A 15,777-nucleotide genomic window follows, 5' to 3' on the forward strand; every position below is an offset into this window, starting at 1 on the left:
GATTGAATTTATACAAGCTTCAAATATGATGATAGTAGAATGCACTTTCACAAACCTGGGATCTGCTTTAGAAGAACAAATCCTAAATACCTTTGTTGGAAAGTCTTGTTTTCAATATATTGAGGAGCAGTGATTTTTCACCTGAACAACCTGGGCTTCATCGTGTTTTGCTTTATTGCAGGATATGTTCAAGATCAAGAGGACAAATGGGCCTGGTTGTTGCCATCTTCTGAACACCAGAACTGTCCTGCCCTGCGGCCTTTAAAAAACAGCACAATCTGTCCTGCTCACTGTCTGGCGCCTCTGGCCTGCCATCTTTACAGGCTGGTTAAAGGCTGTCTCAAAATGAACTATGTTTTCACCCTGTCCAAATTCACCAGTAAAAAGACTCTGGCGTTCCACCATGTCTACCCTCCTGCCTGCCAGGATTAACATTTTGCACTCTCCAAGGTTGAAAATCCCATCAGATGGAACGAAATTAATTTTTGCACAATATTCAGGGCCACCAGCCACATAATAGGAGACAATGCTGAGTGCATCCCTCGATTGTGATTCCATTCACTTCCTAATCGGCAGGATGGCTGTGCATGGTGCAGCAGCGTAGTAAATGCTTTCATCCCAGGGGGATTAGAAAAACAATGGCCCTTTTTAATTTCTTTTCTAAAGCGGGCAGCAGAAAGAAAATGATATAGACGTAATTGATGATGAGGAGAGCAGCGGGAGCCTTAGCAGAGGTCTCACGTCCAGTGCCCAGGCCTTTTTTTTTTTGCTTGATAATGGCAACAGCTCACGGGCACTGGAGGTTGACAAATCTGGCGCAGAGGACAAATTGATCGGTAACAGAACGCAGTTTGTCCCTTAAAAAAAATGGGTAAAAGCTCTGCGTGGCCCTGAGTAATTAGTTTAAACTGCAGCATGTCTGTCCAGGAGTGGACCCGCTGGAGAGTGTGTCCTCTGATAAGACGCCCTCACTTTGCTGCTCTTACCTGGAATACTCCACAAAAACCCTAACTGAATATATCAATAAACATTCATTTTAGATGAATGGGAATAAAGGAAGGCAGTTTTAAAAGTGTTTCTGTGTTTATTTAGTTCCCCCGAGAAGTCACTGTGGAGAAGTCACTTTCCGTGAAGAGAAAGGAAACTTTTTTTCTTGTGGGGGGGGCGTGGTGCATTCACTGTCAATCTTATGCGTGTGTGATTTTAAAAGAGCAAAAATGTCAAGGGGAAAAATGCTTGTTGCTTATTCTCCCTGTGCACTGAGACACAGACAGAGACATATGGCAGATCTACGGTGGCCGCCTCTGTGGTGTGGTGCGGAGAGAGAGTGTCAACAACATGGAGGCACTGGTCCATGGCAGTGTGCTTAGTGACACATAATACTGGTATTGCACAATCTTCCCCTGACCCATTTTTGTGTGACACACACAGAAGTCAATTTTCTGCTCTTTTCATGCACTCAAGATGAAGAGGAAAAATGTGAGAAACTGAAATATTTTTGCTAGTGACTGCGGTGGAAGCTGATACTTTCAAGCTTACCCTTTCAAATTGGAAGAGAAACACTTGAGAAAGTAGGGGTGGGTAACTTTTCTCCCTCCTATCTGCTTCACTGTTGGGCTTGTTTGCCTCGTCATCAACAGGAGGGTGAGATTTTTTTCTGGCACCCAAAAGCTCAAAAACTTCGATCCTAGAATAAGGTTGGGGTGCTTCCCTACATCCAACTGAAATAATAGTGGAATAGATAGCGGGAGAGTGAAGGCAATAGAAATATGATTAGGTAGTCGAAGGCATTGGGGGAGGGTCGAAAGAGACCACAAGTGAATGAGAGACAAAGAGAAGCTGGATCTTTTTTCCAAGAACATTTTAATTGGCTTTTGGGCTTCAGTAGCACCCAATTAGCATGCTTGTTACACGCGAACACCAGGCGCTAATTGGCCTGAGAGGAGAAGGTGGCGTGGCCCTGAAAGGAAAGAGCAGGACTCATTTGAAGGCTCGCGGCTCCGATAGCAGCGTGTTGGGAGGCTACTTGGCAAACATTTGGGAAAAAACAATTTGGTGCTGCAATTGCAAATATTATTTATACTTTCCTGCTGTCTTTATTGGTGTTGCAGGAAAGGAACGTACCATGATTGCCATAAGTTTTATAGAGCAACAACTTACCTGTACACACTTTGTCATGAAGGAGAAAGGAATTGCATTGTTCGTAAACTACTCTGTGTTCCTAGTCAGTGTGTGAGCATCCTGGGAATTAATCAGATCCGCAGGGAGATCATTCACAGGCATGACCTAACCTGTCCACATGCAATGCCATGCTCTCCATCATGGGATTTGCTGAATGCACACCTAAACACAACAGCACCATGAACCTACCAGGGGAGAGATCTCTGATTACATTTACTGTACAAACTGTAGCAGCGGGATTGGATACATGGTACATCAAGAGCTCATTATGCTCTTTACATGCAATTAATCAAACAATGTAAACACAGTTCGCCTCAGCCTCACACAGACAGAGCCAGATATTCTCTGGTGGCAACTCAAATGCGATACACACACAGTACGAGTCAATAAATGAATGTGAAATATGGAAATTTTAAGATTCACAGCCAATCTGGAGATGATGTAACAGTCGGGGCTTCCCGCTGAGACCACACAAGCAAATATATCTTCCTCCTCTCTGTCACACTGTTAAGCCTTTAGTCTCATCCTTTTGTGAAACACACACACTGTGCAGAAAATGTGACGCTCTGTAACAATGAAAGAATTACACGAAGGACAACCGTGCAAGTAGCAATACAGCACTGAGACTGAGATGCTCATGAGGCTGGGCTGTGCATGTTCCTTCAACTGTGATGAACTGGCCATCTCTACTTATTGGAGGTTTTTATTATAAGAGCAAGATGCCAGTGTTAGTCTGGATTAATGTGCCTGTTAATTAATAAATAATGAGTTCATGGGTGGCATTTTTATTTTAACAGCAAGATAGCAGCCTCACCTGTCAAAACACCTCATCAGACTTAGTTTTATGATGTTATATGAATGATACCTAGGATATTATCATGGTACTTTGTTCTGTTCCTCAGCTAACCAAACCTCAGCACTCCCTAATGTAGCAGAGAGACAACAAAAAATTGAGACATCGGAGAGAAATCGGTAGAAACTACTTCCCTTTTTGACATATGTCAGAAGAAGAATGAGGCTCACAATTCCCATGAAAACTCCCATTTCCCATCTTCTTGATTCTATCCTTTGGTTTGTTTCTGAGTACAGTAGCAGCCCCATCTGTGGGCTCCATTTGATAAAACCTTCAAATGCGGAACTTAAATAAGTGAAATCCAGCCTTCTCCGTGCTCTGGAGCTTTAGGGAAAAGTGCATTGACTTTGAGGTCTAAGTGAGGAACACGTACAGGGACTTGCTGGATAAACATGACGAAATAGGCTGGACTGTTTTTTAAAGCTTACACATATACTTCCAATTGCACCTAAGCTCATAGGACTGAACTGTGAAGCTATGATTCAGCTGCGTCAAATCCATGTTTGTGTCTGTATATGTTGACATTTAGTTTTACAGATCATCTTGTAAAAGAAAGGAAGGTTTTTTTGGTTTTTTTTAAATGTCAGATGTCTCATTGGAACAATATTTGCATTTAAGTTGCCTGACAGTCCCATCAACACAATTGGACTCCCCCATCATGTCTGCCTCGTTGTGTGCAGGGGAGCATTATACAACAGAGCATCTCCAAGCATCAGGCCATGACAATGAGGCTTTTCCAGAAGTGCCACCTCTCTCTGCCTATCTCTGTCTTCCTCCAAATCTCTTGTACTCTCTCTCTGTGTTATACACGCTTCAAAACTCACACACACACACACACACACACACACATAACATCTTTATTAGCCCTCTGTATGCAGGCTGCGCTCAGCCCGAGATTGCAGGACTGACCCCTCGCTGTGAGCTGTACAGGGGAAATGTTTACCCAACCCCCCCCCTAGAACATGCCATTAACCTCTTTCTAGATGGAAGACAAACAAGAATCTCCCTCCATGAGAGCAATAAAGGCAGAACAACACTCTAGGACCATCATGACCATCATCTCATTACCAAGCTGCGGGAGGCAGTGAGGAGCCGGGGAGCCCGTTCTCCCGGGGACACAGCGGTGTTCCTGTGTGGCTAACATTCATCGAACTACCTATGAAATGCAGTGAAGGGCAAACAGCTGATTAACCCAGCAGTGAGGAACAATATAAAGTCCATCAACCCCCCTCCACCCCTTTTTCAAACAAACCTACTGTACTTCCTGGCTCTTACCTCCTGCCTCTCTGCTCCCTCCCCAGAGATTTAGATGGATATCCTGAGGGCTGTGATTAAAGCCCCGACAGTGGAGGGTGTTTTGGTTTGTGGTGAAAGGAAATGGGGGCTGGGGGGGCAGTGAGGAGTCTGGGCAATAGAGCAGTTTCTCGTTTTTAGGGACCCGAGGGTGTAATTCAATCACACCTCGATAATTCCCCTGATGCAAGAGTTGAATCCCCCTCACACACATCAAGTACTGATAGACACCACAAGCTTACACTGATCCCAGATTGAGGGTCTCCTCCTGGGTGGGCTTAAGAGCCAACTACTGGGTACGTTTTTACCTGTGTCGTTTGAAGAGCCCATTATTTTAATTGAAAAAGTTACCCGCCTGCCAAAGGCGAACAATAGAAGAACGGTGAAAAAAAAGAAAAAGAACAGGGAGAGAATTAAAACCAAAACACCAGATGGTGATATACATGGTAAAAATGATTGTTTATACTTACTGTTTGATTATATGTGATAATGAGAGTGGGATTCCTCAAGGCAATTAGTGTCTGCGGCAGCCATATTGTGAGAGGACAGGGGAAGGACGGCACAGGCTGTTATGAAGGAGCGCTTATCAAATATCTCCGGCGGGGTGATTAGTGTAATAAGACACTGCAAGGTGAGATAGGCCACTCACACTCCTTTAGTATGTCTGTGTGTGTGTGTGTGTGTGTGTGTGTGTGTGTGTGTGTGTGTGCATGTCTGTGTGCTTGTGTGTGCGCTTAGGCAAGTAAGCAAGTCAAAATGTGTGTGAAGGCGAGCGATAGAGAGAGACTGAGAGGGAGTCTGAGAACGGATAAGTGTCTTTCCATCTGTTTCCATTTCCTTGTGTGTGTGTTCTTGAATGTGTGTCTTAATGTATACGGTGTCCCCATGTGCCCCGGCGTGTACAAGTGTGATATAATCCCTATGTTAATTTGGGTTCCCATGCCAGGCTGGCTGCCCTGGGGGCTTTAGCCTGTGACAGAGGGCAGATCGGGGGCACTTACCCCTGGCAGAGTCTTCTGTTCATGGAGGGCGCTCTGGGCCTTCAGTGCTGACTCTCTGGCACAGTATGTTAGAAAGGCACATCCTAGAATAGCAGGGAGACAGGAGAGAGACAGACAATGAACCGCCATTAATAATAAAAAGAAGAGAAGGGTTACAGTGATATATGGCTTTGTGTTAAGACAGAGAATGTTTAAGGTTTGATGTGCTTTTGAGGATGCAAAATAGTCTTAGTTCATACATTTGTCTCTGGGGGGTTTACAGCCTGTACAGCATGCAACACCTTCTGTCCTCAGACCCTTAGAGCACACAAGGAAAAAACCCGGACACCTCACGATTAATGGGTAAAAAACGGAAGAAACCTTGGGGAGAGCCACAGGGGAGAGATTGCTCCCGAAGGACTGACATACGTGCAATAGATGTCATGGGTATAGATTAAAAAAGATAACACAATTACAACATAGACCTCCCAAATTGGACTTCAGGCAAATTACGGCTGTGAACTGTACCGTAGTAAACTATCTAATCCCCAAAAGTTGTATCTAGGTCATTACGATCTATGGATTTTAGCATTTAGTACCCATCAATACAATGTCTAACATAGAAGGATGATTGCTAAAGTTTACAGCACAAGCCGTGCGTGGAACAGATTAAAAAATATATATACTTCATAATCTTTCTTTAGACTGAATGGTCTCGATTTTCATTGGATAGCTCTGCATTAAAGTCAGTTCTAAATGCACCATGTAACAGCTCTCCATTGATATGTGTGCAGAGATTAAGCATTCTCCTAAAAGCCCCATTGTAACCTTGCAAATGGACCCAGAGATTTGTGATTCCCGCTAAAGTAATTCCCGTATGCGCGAGCCATAATATAAGTCTTACTGCAGTTTTACAAGCTATTGCCAAAAACATGTATTATATTCAAATGGAGTTCATACACTGCGCTGACAATTGTAATGTGGCTCTCTGAAGTTAATAGCTCTATACCCTCAGAGAAAATAACATGCTGGTTGAGAAACACGATTAAAATTTTACACGTTTCTTTCAAAATATGACAACCCCTTCAGATTAGATTTACCGAACTCTTGCATATTTTCACTCTGTTCGCTGCGGTGTTTTTGTTGTTGTTGTTGTTTTCCCGTTCAACTTAATAAAGTGAGATGGACTTAACAAACTGAAAAACATGTCCAACATAAATATGTAGAAACAGGTGTGATCCTGAAGGTGAGGTTTAATTTGGGAGTGCTGATGGAAAATGCTTAGTCACCCCAGATCGGTGCGTTATCGTTTTCTTTTCATTACTACAAAATATGCATGATGAATGATCACTTTCATAGTTATTGAACCGGGCACAGGAGGGAAAAGTCAAACTGTTTGCATATTGTTTTAGCTGCCAAGTAATTAAAATCCTCCAGTGATGAGCTGAAACTCTTTCCCCCGCACATCTCTGGAGACTTTTCCTTAAGTTGGGAAATTCAGGAGAGTCGAATGAATATGCATCAATAAATAAATCCCTAACAAAAATGTGACAGCTTTCATTAAAGGGTGAGTGGTTGCTCTGTTGCGCGCCTGGCAGAGCTGACAGTGGGTGACCCCGTTCAGAAGAGGTTTTGCACTGTGCAGCATAATTTCCCATTACTACATGTCACACCTGCTGCCAAGGATTCCCATGGGAGAAACAACACTCACACACACACACAAAAAATTGTATATAGAGATGATACACACCCATGCAGCACCCATCACCCCAAAAACCCAGCTACACACTCTGGCGCTCGGCCAAGAGAGCTCCCTTTCACGACAACCTTCACCCACCTCCACAACTAGGCAGTTACTCAAGAGGAAAAGCCACCTAAACGACACTGATGAAACAGCATGCCACACAGCAAAGCAGAAAAGTTTTGGAGCCTGGGGAAACACCCTTCATCCTTTATGACATTACAAAACTGTGGGACATGAACCCAGGCCTCCCACAGGGGCGCGTCCTTGCAAAGGCTTATGGGAATTGTTAAGCTGTTGCTGACACACTTCTGCCCATGCCCTTACCTCTTCTGGTATATTTCACCATGCCACTTTGCCAAGGCCAAGATATTTAACAAACGATGAGACTTTATCACATGTTAAAATTCAGCTTATACATTTTGGTGAAAGATTCAAATGACCAAAGTTTAGTCTTTAGTTTTCATTTGACGATTGCCATTTATGGAAATTAGGTTTGTAATTTCTATAAACCGCAAAGGGTGTCCATTTTCACGTGGCATTAAATCAATCACACTTTAGCATGACACAATTCTAGAAATTCATAAACTATTTTCATTGTTTATCGATTCACTTTATACTTTTTACTCATCATGTTTATTTGCACTGATGAAATACAAGCAAATGTACTTTTATTACGAACTGTTTTTGAGGTACTTGAAGTTTTGATTACTTTTTTAACTTTAATCTATTTTTGAACTATAGTTACAAGTACTTTCAGATTAGGATTTTACAAGCATAGATGTGATATGTTGTTCTTAATATGATACATAAATAAACAGCTGTTTATGAAGAAATGAAAACTAATTCCACAAAACCAACAGCAGCATAAGGGCTTACATTTTAACACATAAATAATCCAATAGCACACTTCGACTAATAGTGCTTTATCCTTATTTTACTTCAAATACTTCTATACTTTACTATAGGACGTGTTTGAATGCAGAACTTATACTCAGTAATTGCAATGGAACATTTTCATAGCGTGTTTCTAGATTTAACCCGAGAAACTGCACCACTGTTGAGGTTTTCCAGGAGCATGCTCTAAGCAGATGAAACTGCGTCTGAAACGGTGAAGCGTTCTGTTCCCACTGTAGATGTATGTAGTTGCCTCTAGAGGAAAAAAGCGTGTAATACTATTTGTTCAAATTGTTTGTTGAACTGGACTTTTTGTGCAAGGTAGCTTTTATTATTCAAGCCAGCTGCGTGGCTGCCTCAGCTTCCTCGCGGTGGTGCAAAACCGACTAGACTTTAGGAAAGCTTTGCATCCAACAGTGCTGGCTCAGAGGACATCTGAAGCCCAGAGGACTCGGTGAGAGAGGAAGCCAGTTGTGGAACAGATGAGCGTTCAGCTCAGAGAACACGAGGAGAGGTGCGGTGATACAGTTCGAGGGGAGGTAACAGCTGGAGACAGGTTAGCGCTGTCAGCCTTAAAGTTTAAATTGACTAATTGGCATGGGATTACATTTATACTTACTCTACTCTTGGTATTATGTGCAATCACATCGGTAGTCTGACGAAATATCGATACACTTGACTATCGCAATCTAACATTTGTGAAACCGATTCAATGGAAAACAATGCATGTAATATGTCTGTGTGAGGTTTAATTCTAACTTAATTTAGACCTAAAGAATCTTTCCGCCAAATCTTCAAGAACTGTTATTTATTTGTATTTCTTAGCAAGGTAGAGCAATGATGTTGGATGTTAAAGCTCATTTTTATTCCGCTGCTCTGAATTAATAACAAACCCAACTTTTCTTTCGTCAATATAGGGAATATATTGCCTTTCTTGTAGTATCACAATGTATTGCAATATATTTTATCACAATGCCTGTATGAAACGTTTGGTATCCCCAAATTCGTTCCCAAACCATACACATAGTTCATTGGTCAAGAACAATATTAAAAGAAGACTGCAAAGAGGAGACAATCTTTCCCTGTGAGGCATAACTTGGGCATTTGGAGCAAGTCTTTATAGTCTTTAAAGTCTTGGATGTGTTTAGCAGTAATGTAAAGTGCATATTTTAATGAGTATAACACATCCTTTAATGTTTCAATACTTGTCATTATTGCCATGGCACTGTATCCACTGTTGTCATGGTACAGTATTCATTTACAGCCAATAACTGCGATGATATTAAAAACCCTACTTTGAGAATACTGGTTTGAATCAAGAACATCTTAAGCAACTAGTGCAGAAAAACAAGTTTTGAATAGGAATTAGAGAAGGAGAATATGGCTGTTATTCTGGTTCAGCAGATCTGCTTTAGGCTTCCTGTGATGAGCGGGTTAAGTGGGGTGAAAATAATACTTTGGTAATCAAAGACAATTTACCACACTATAATTTCAGCGAAGGGCAAGAGTTCAACAAATTACATTTAAGGCAAATGAAAAAGAAAGCCGTGTAAACTAGTTCAAAGAGAAAGCAGGAAATGTGTCTTTGTAAAAACACATTTCAGGTAATTAGTTAAAGAACCCCCCCCCCGTAACGCTTTTTCAGTTTATTTTAAAATGCAAATTAGTATGTGCTCACAACTGCATGCATCCAGGCATTAAGAGTGCTTTTTTTTTTAAGGCATCAGGTACCTGTATTTGAAATAACTCCAGAACAAATTTGTATAAAATTTCAATTCATTAGCAGTGAATTCATGAATCATGAGCAATTTGCTCTCCTCGGGTCTCCTCACACATGTCTGATCCTAGAATGTTTATTAAAGTGGGGAAAATAATGCAAATTAATTTCCAAAAAAGATCGAAGCGCAAAATAATTATGTAAAGCAACTGGAAGCTACTCAGTGTGACAGCCTGACCCTCTCATGGGTGCTGAGACAAATACGATGTGAGCCTTCATCAACCGCGTCATGTTTCTGTGTTAACCACACTGTTACCTGCCGAGCACCCCTCTATCTTTCAGTCCATCTACATTCAGAGCGCTAAGCTGTCTGCTTCACACACAACCACCGCTCTAATGATCAAAGAGGTCATCTGTAGACTTAAGCTACACCTGTCACTCAACTTACACAAACTGTCAATCAACGTCCAACACTTCCTCTACACCCGACACCCGACAAAACCCAGCAGGCTCTGTAAATCAAAGTGGTTGCACTAAAAGTCTAAGAAGTATTTTTTTTAAAGCAACATCAATGAATTTCAAAGTCTACACATTCAAAGATCTGTTGATTCATTCTATGACTCATGTGCAATTAGATATTAATGCCCTACTGAGGTTTACTTTTGACTTTTTTATGCCTTAGAGGTCTTTTTATGTCAATTTGGCAGGCTATTTATAGCCAATTACCCTGCGTGGACCTACCGAGGAGAGGAGAATGGATGAGGATATTTAACAACTCTTTGTATCTCTTCCTCCTGGCTGTGTGGTGCAGCTCAGAGTCCCTCCTCTCAGCATCAGAGACGGATTGATAGATAACGCTACTCAAGCAAAAGATTTGCCCCCCACTAACATTCAGCATGTCTGAACAATGCATGCATTCTGGCACTGACACTAAGTATTATGATAATGTAGTGCTCAGTGGAATGGTGGATGTTAAACAGCACGACCTGGCCGCACAACGCAGCAACGAGTACCGTGTCCGCCAATAGTGTCAAGTCATCCCACGCGATGCACAAAGCTCCCTGACGACACACAAACTATCAGATCGACATTAAAGGCAACAGCGTCTAACAGCTATAAGGCTCATCTGTTCAAATGAAAGACACTTTCTGAGTAGATCATGCAGCTACGACTTATCCACTGAGATGTACAGGGAAATATGAAACACCGAATTCCCCAGATATTTAGAGAAGTCCCAGGAGATCCCTGAATTGCCCAAAGTTAGAATTCACAAAGCACAAAACATCTGTTCGAAGTGATGCAGCGCAATCCACATGAATAAATCATGAGCAAACATGACATATTTTGATCTGCCCTTAAATCCATAATTATGGTGCAATACTGTGTCACAGGACTCGGGCTGTAAAATAAGGTAGTGCTGCAAATCATCCATTAGACACGGTTTACTAACTGATGCCAACAGCCATATACATCGTCTATCCGAAGCAAATCAAATACAAACTGAGCTCAAAGAGGGATTTCAAAGTTGTAGTCAAAGTCAATTTATGGCAATGCATTAAATCTTTATGAACTTTATGTTTTAAAGGATCGTGGAGCCAATGTGATTATAACCCCCCCTCCTTCCACACACACTCACACACACACACACACACACACACACACACACACACACACACACACACACACACACACACACACACACGCACACACACACACACACACACTGTTTGCTCTGCTGTGAAAAATGTTTGTTGCTGTTTATGATAAAAATGTGATTTGAATGTGTTGCAACATCGGGAGCCTCCTGGGACTTTGGCATAATAACTATTCATTGGCATATTATGTGTTTGTGAAGCAAATAGAAAACAGACTATTTTTCAAATACAATACAAATACCGTGGACAAAAGATTATTGCAAAACCATGTATAAGATAGAGCCAGAGGGAGGGAATGAAGCAGCTACAACACTTTCTCTGTGTAGATTAATCCCATTCATCCAGGCAGTACAACACCAGGTTCAAATGAACATATCCACTGGGCTGGTAGGTGTAGAGTGTGTGAAGTCGTTAAGATAGTATACCACCCGTCCAATGGATTTTTACTGGATGGGATTGAGCTGTCATGTGACCAAAACATGTATCAACTATTCTCGTATGACTTTATGGTTTAAATGGTTAAAACAATGCCTCTTCTGCACCATCCAACAGAAATAATGAAGTAGCACAACATTTTAAACTGTAAAACTACAATACTACAGGTGTGTCTTAATTCAATGTGTGTTTCTTGTGTGCACAATTATGATGCATTCCTGTTTTAATGTGATGGACCACCATCAAAATGAAAATCATTTCACCCTTCAGAGATTTTCTTTAAACCGCAATAGCTGTTTTTATTTGGCCGTATTATTTTGGCAACAGCAATTAAAAAGGTGGACAAAGCAAATCATCATACTTTGAGTTAATTTGGAAAACTTATTAGCCAACAGTTGGTTATTTATACTTCTAGCAGACAAGAAGGATTGGCATTTACGTTCACTTGGATTAGCGTTTCCGGCCACCTGATGAATGTTTGTCGAGTACTCATGCTCCCTTTAGCTCTGTTTCTCATCTTCAGTTTCTCCTTAGGGAAATATATGGATGGTCTTATACATATGTTCAGCAGCTGGTCTTACTTTGTCTGTAGTTAAATGATAAATCTCTGTGGATTCATCATCAAGTGTGACCCCTTTAACAATGAGGTAGTGATTCATCATTAATATAAAAAGTGTTGGTTTCCCTTTAACATGTATTTTTAATTGACATAATGCAGAAGGAGTTAAGTGCCTTTGATTTCTGATCCATCTCTGTTTATATGTGCTGAATTTACTTAGGAGATCTATAATAATGTTGAGTAGTAACTGGAATAGTAACAGGTTATGCTCTATGCCAATATGCAATATCCCAATTGACTTTAGTAGGTTATAACGAGAGCAAAGGTTTGACAGACTAGCACGACCACATTTTATATGAATAATATCATTGTTTTTTGTTTGCCTGTTCTTAAAAAGGACTTACAATAACATTTCACATCGTAACATATAACATTGATGAAGTCTGTGTGATTGGGTTAAAGCTGCGGACTATAACCAGCAGGTGGGCTTTGAGATGGGGCTGCTTGTCAAATTAAATCACAATTAAATGAAAGGTTATCAGTCTACTAATGTAGAGCACTGCTGGACTGACCTTGGTGCAAACCTACAACTTTCCCAGATGAGTAATTAATTTTACCTTTAATTCCTCTACAAAAGCTTTCCTCGATTTCAGATTGGACATTTTAGGAGGCTCTCCTTGAGAAACACAACACTTGATACACTACTCATTTTCAGTTTTGTTAACGACACTAATCCCATTTTGTTCCTCTTGTACTTTCTTGTTTCGGTCTACAGGTATCACATATCGACGCAGCAGGAGGCATGAACACGCTTTAGGTAGTGGCCAATAAGAAAAACTCATCCCTGTAATGCATTGGTGAAATCGTATTAAAAGTGCATGCTCGTGCTCCCAAAGTGACTTTGAATGTCATGCGGGATGAAGTGGGCATAATGCATGCATCAGAGTGGCCTTGGTGGAGGATGATTTGAACGGGCGTACAGTGGAACAGGATTATCCGTCCCGAGGCAGCCACCCTCTAGAGTGTTGACATTCAGGGATGGTCGAGGACAGGCGTAAACAACATGAACATCAGAAATATTGTTTTAATCGATCACTGAGCACAGGGAAAGAGGAGGAGGAGGAGGAGGAGCAGGTTGCACCAGCGACTGATGGCTGAAGGAACAGGTGGTGCATGGAGACCTTCAGGGCTGCACACACAAGAAATCCACGCTGAGCCAACACTCAATTCTCCCACAAGAGCGCTTGACTTGCGCCGATCAATGAGATCATGAACTGTAGCCACTGACTAACATATCATACATAATTTGCCTGCATTGATAATAGATTCTGTTTCACTGGGAGTGAACTGAGAGGGAATTCAATGTATCTGTGTGTGAGTCTCTCATGGTTTAAAATGATATCTAAAATAACAAAATAATTTACAGCCATCATGAAAATATGATTTATTACAAGCAGCAGCAGATGCTAATAAAAACTACCATCTTTAATCTGATGATAAACTGTAGGACAGCCTGCTTATAGGGACACAAATAGTGCTGAAATTGAAACCCTATTTTTGCGTTCCAGTCCATTAAAATGCTGGTTTAAAACACTTCTAAATACAGGCTTAAAGTTTCAGAAATTGTAATAATAATAGTGATAATACTCACTTTGGTTATTATATTTAAATTTTGGAATTTTATTTTGTCACAATATAATCCACTAATGGAAACACTGGGGAAATTCAAAGCTTGTAAAGAAAAAATAGCTACTATCTTTAACAAGGTGGTACTTATATGTACCTTTTATTTTATTATTGCATCACAATTGAGTGTACAGGTGTAATAGGATTCGTGCATATAAGTTGTGCCTAGAGTTGGACTTTGATTTTTTTTTTTGTAAAACACCCTCCAACACAAACCCCACTTTGGCATTCACCATTATAACTGTCATTATAATTGATCCCTGACTAATTACTAAGTGAACACAGTTTGGACAATGGGGGTGACAGCGGGGGTGAGGACAGAACACGAAGACGATGCACGCTGGAACCCAGCCTCTACTATTATCCTGCTTTGTACTTCCTGACTGCAACCCGCCCACGGAGCAGCATTACAATACAGCTGCCGCGTATTTTCCACAGATAATGACGTCCGAAAAGTAGGCTTACATATTATCCCTCTGAAAGGTCAAAGCAGCATGCCAGCACCACCCTAATCACGGATGCTTATTGTAATAATGGTTTGCACTTTTCCGCTCCCGTGAGAGCATTTTATTCCTCGATAATAAGCTGCAGTCTGTGATGCAGATTTTTTTATTTTTTTTATTATGAAGATATGTCTGCATCCGCTGAAATAACACTTGCCTGTCCCGCCCCCTTTAACTGGGACGCTCCGCACATGAGATTCAATGTAAACACACAAAGGCGTTTTCAGCTGTAGTATTCACGTGGATTGGCTGGACGCGGTTACAATTAACCCTCGCATTCACTTCCACGTGCTTTCCCTCTCACGCCTCATATATGTGCGTATTGTGTGTGTGTGTGTGTGTGTGTGTGTGTGTGTGTGTGTGTGTGTGTGTGTGTGTGTGTGTGTGTGTGTGTGTGTGTGTGTGTGTGTGTGTGTGTGTGTGTGTGTGTGTGTGTGTGTGTGTGTGTGTGTGTGACGGCTCCACGGGGCTCCCACTCTGTCCCAAACATCTGCACATTAACATACTTTTCATGCCCCCGAAAAACTGAATTGGGACGCTGTTTGATTTCTCGCTTGCCCTCTCCTTGAAGGCTTTAACAAAAGTAAAGATAGCAAAATAACCAACCTTTATGCATTCCCGTAAACCTGTCTTTCAGTACAGTGAGTTCGTATATCTTTCCGAATTCCTCAAACAGGGGTTTCAGGTCCTTTTCCTCCAGGTTTCTGGGAATCTGCCCGATGAAAAGCTTGATGGCGTCGTGGTCCTTCATTGGAATGGTGTTCTGGCCGATGGTAAGCCCGTTCATCCTGCCGGCGCTGTTCGTGGTGCTGAATCCATTCTCTTGCTGCACTCCGTTTGCAGTGACTGTAGCCATCTTTCCTCAATGGGCCGGCGAGCTGCTCTCTCTCTCCCTCTCTCTCTCACTATCTCTCTCCTCTCTGTAGTCAACTGCACAGTGCACACTCCCCCCCCTTGTTATATCTTCCTCACTCCTCCTCTTTCTCTCCTATTCCTTAACAGCCTCCTTGTTTGGAACCAGCCTTATTTATTTTGCTTATGCTTTATGTGTTTTCATTTTTTTTCTTTCAACCATCCCCTATCCCCCCCCCCCCCCCCCCCCCACTGCCTCAACTCTGCCCGTGACGTCAACTCGCACACTTTTGCACAGACCACGCCCACTGACCAATTTGCATAATGAGTGCGGCCCAGGGCCAATGAGATAGCAGGATGACTGAGGGGCTCACAGGGCAGAGTAAGAATGCAAACATTTGTGTAAAGTGGAAAGCTTGGAACAT

The 15,777-nt window shown here is 41.8% G+C and overlaps 1 protein-coding gene across 1 annotated transcript in view; it reads right to left on the bottom strand.

Annotated features, from left to right (window-relative positions):
• Positions 1–15,335, bottom strand: part of celf6 (CUGBP Elav-like family member 6) — a 137,807-nt gene extending 122,472 nt beyond the window's left edge. Inside the window, exons 1-2 of the mRNA XM_063882009.1 lie at positions 15,107–15,335; positions 5,329–5,411 (exon numbers count right to left, since the gene is read on the bottom strand). Coding sequence (XP_063738079.1) covers positions 5,329–5,411; positions 15,107–15,287 — 264 coding nt within the window. The 5' untranslated portion in view covers positions 15,288–15,335. The remainder of the gene's footprint in view (positions 1–5,328; positions 5,412–15,106) is intronic.
• Positions 15,336–15,777: the final 442 nt, after the last annotated feature.

The sequence above is a fragment of the Eleginops maclovinus genome, chromosome 4 (assembly GCF_036324505.1).
Source record: "Eleginops maclovinus isolate JMC-PN-2008 ecotype Puerto Natales chromosome 4, JC_Emac_rtc_rv5, whole genome shotgun sequence".
In the NCBI taxonomy this organism is placed as follows: Eukaryota; Metazoa; Chordata; class Actinopteri; order Perciformes; family Eleginopidae; genus Eleginops; species Eleginops maclovinus.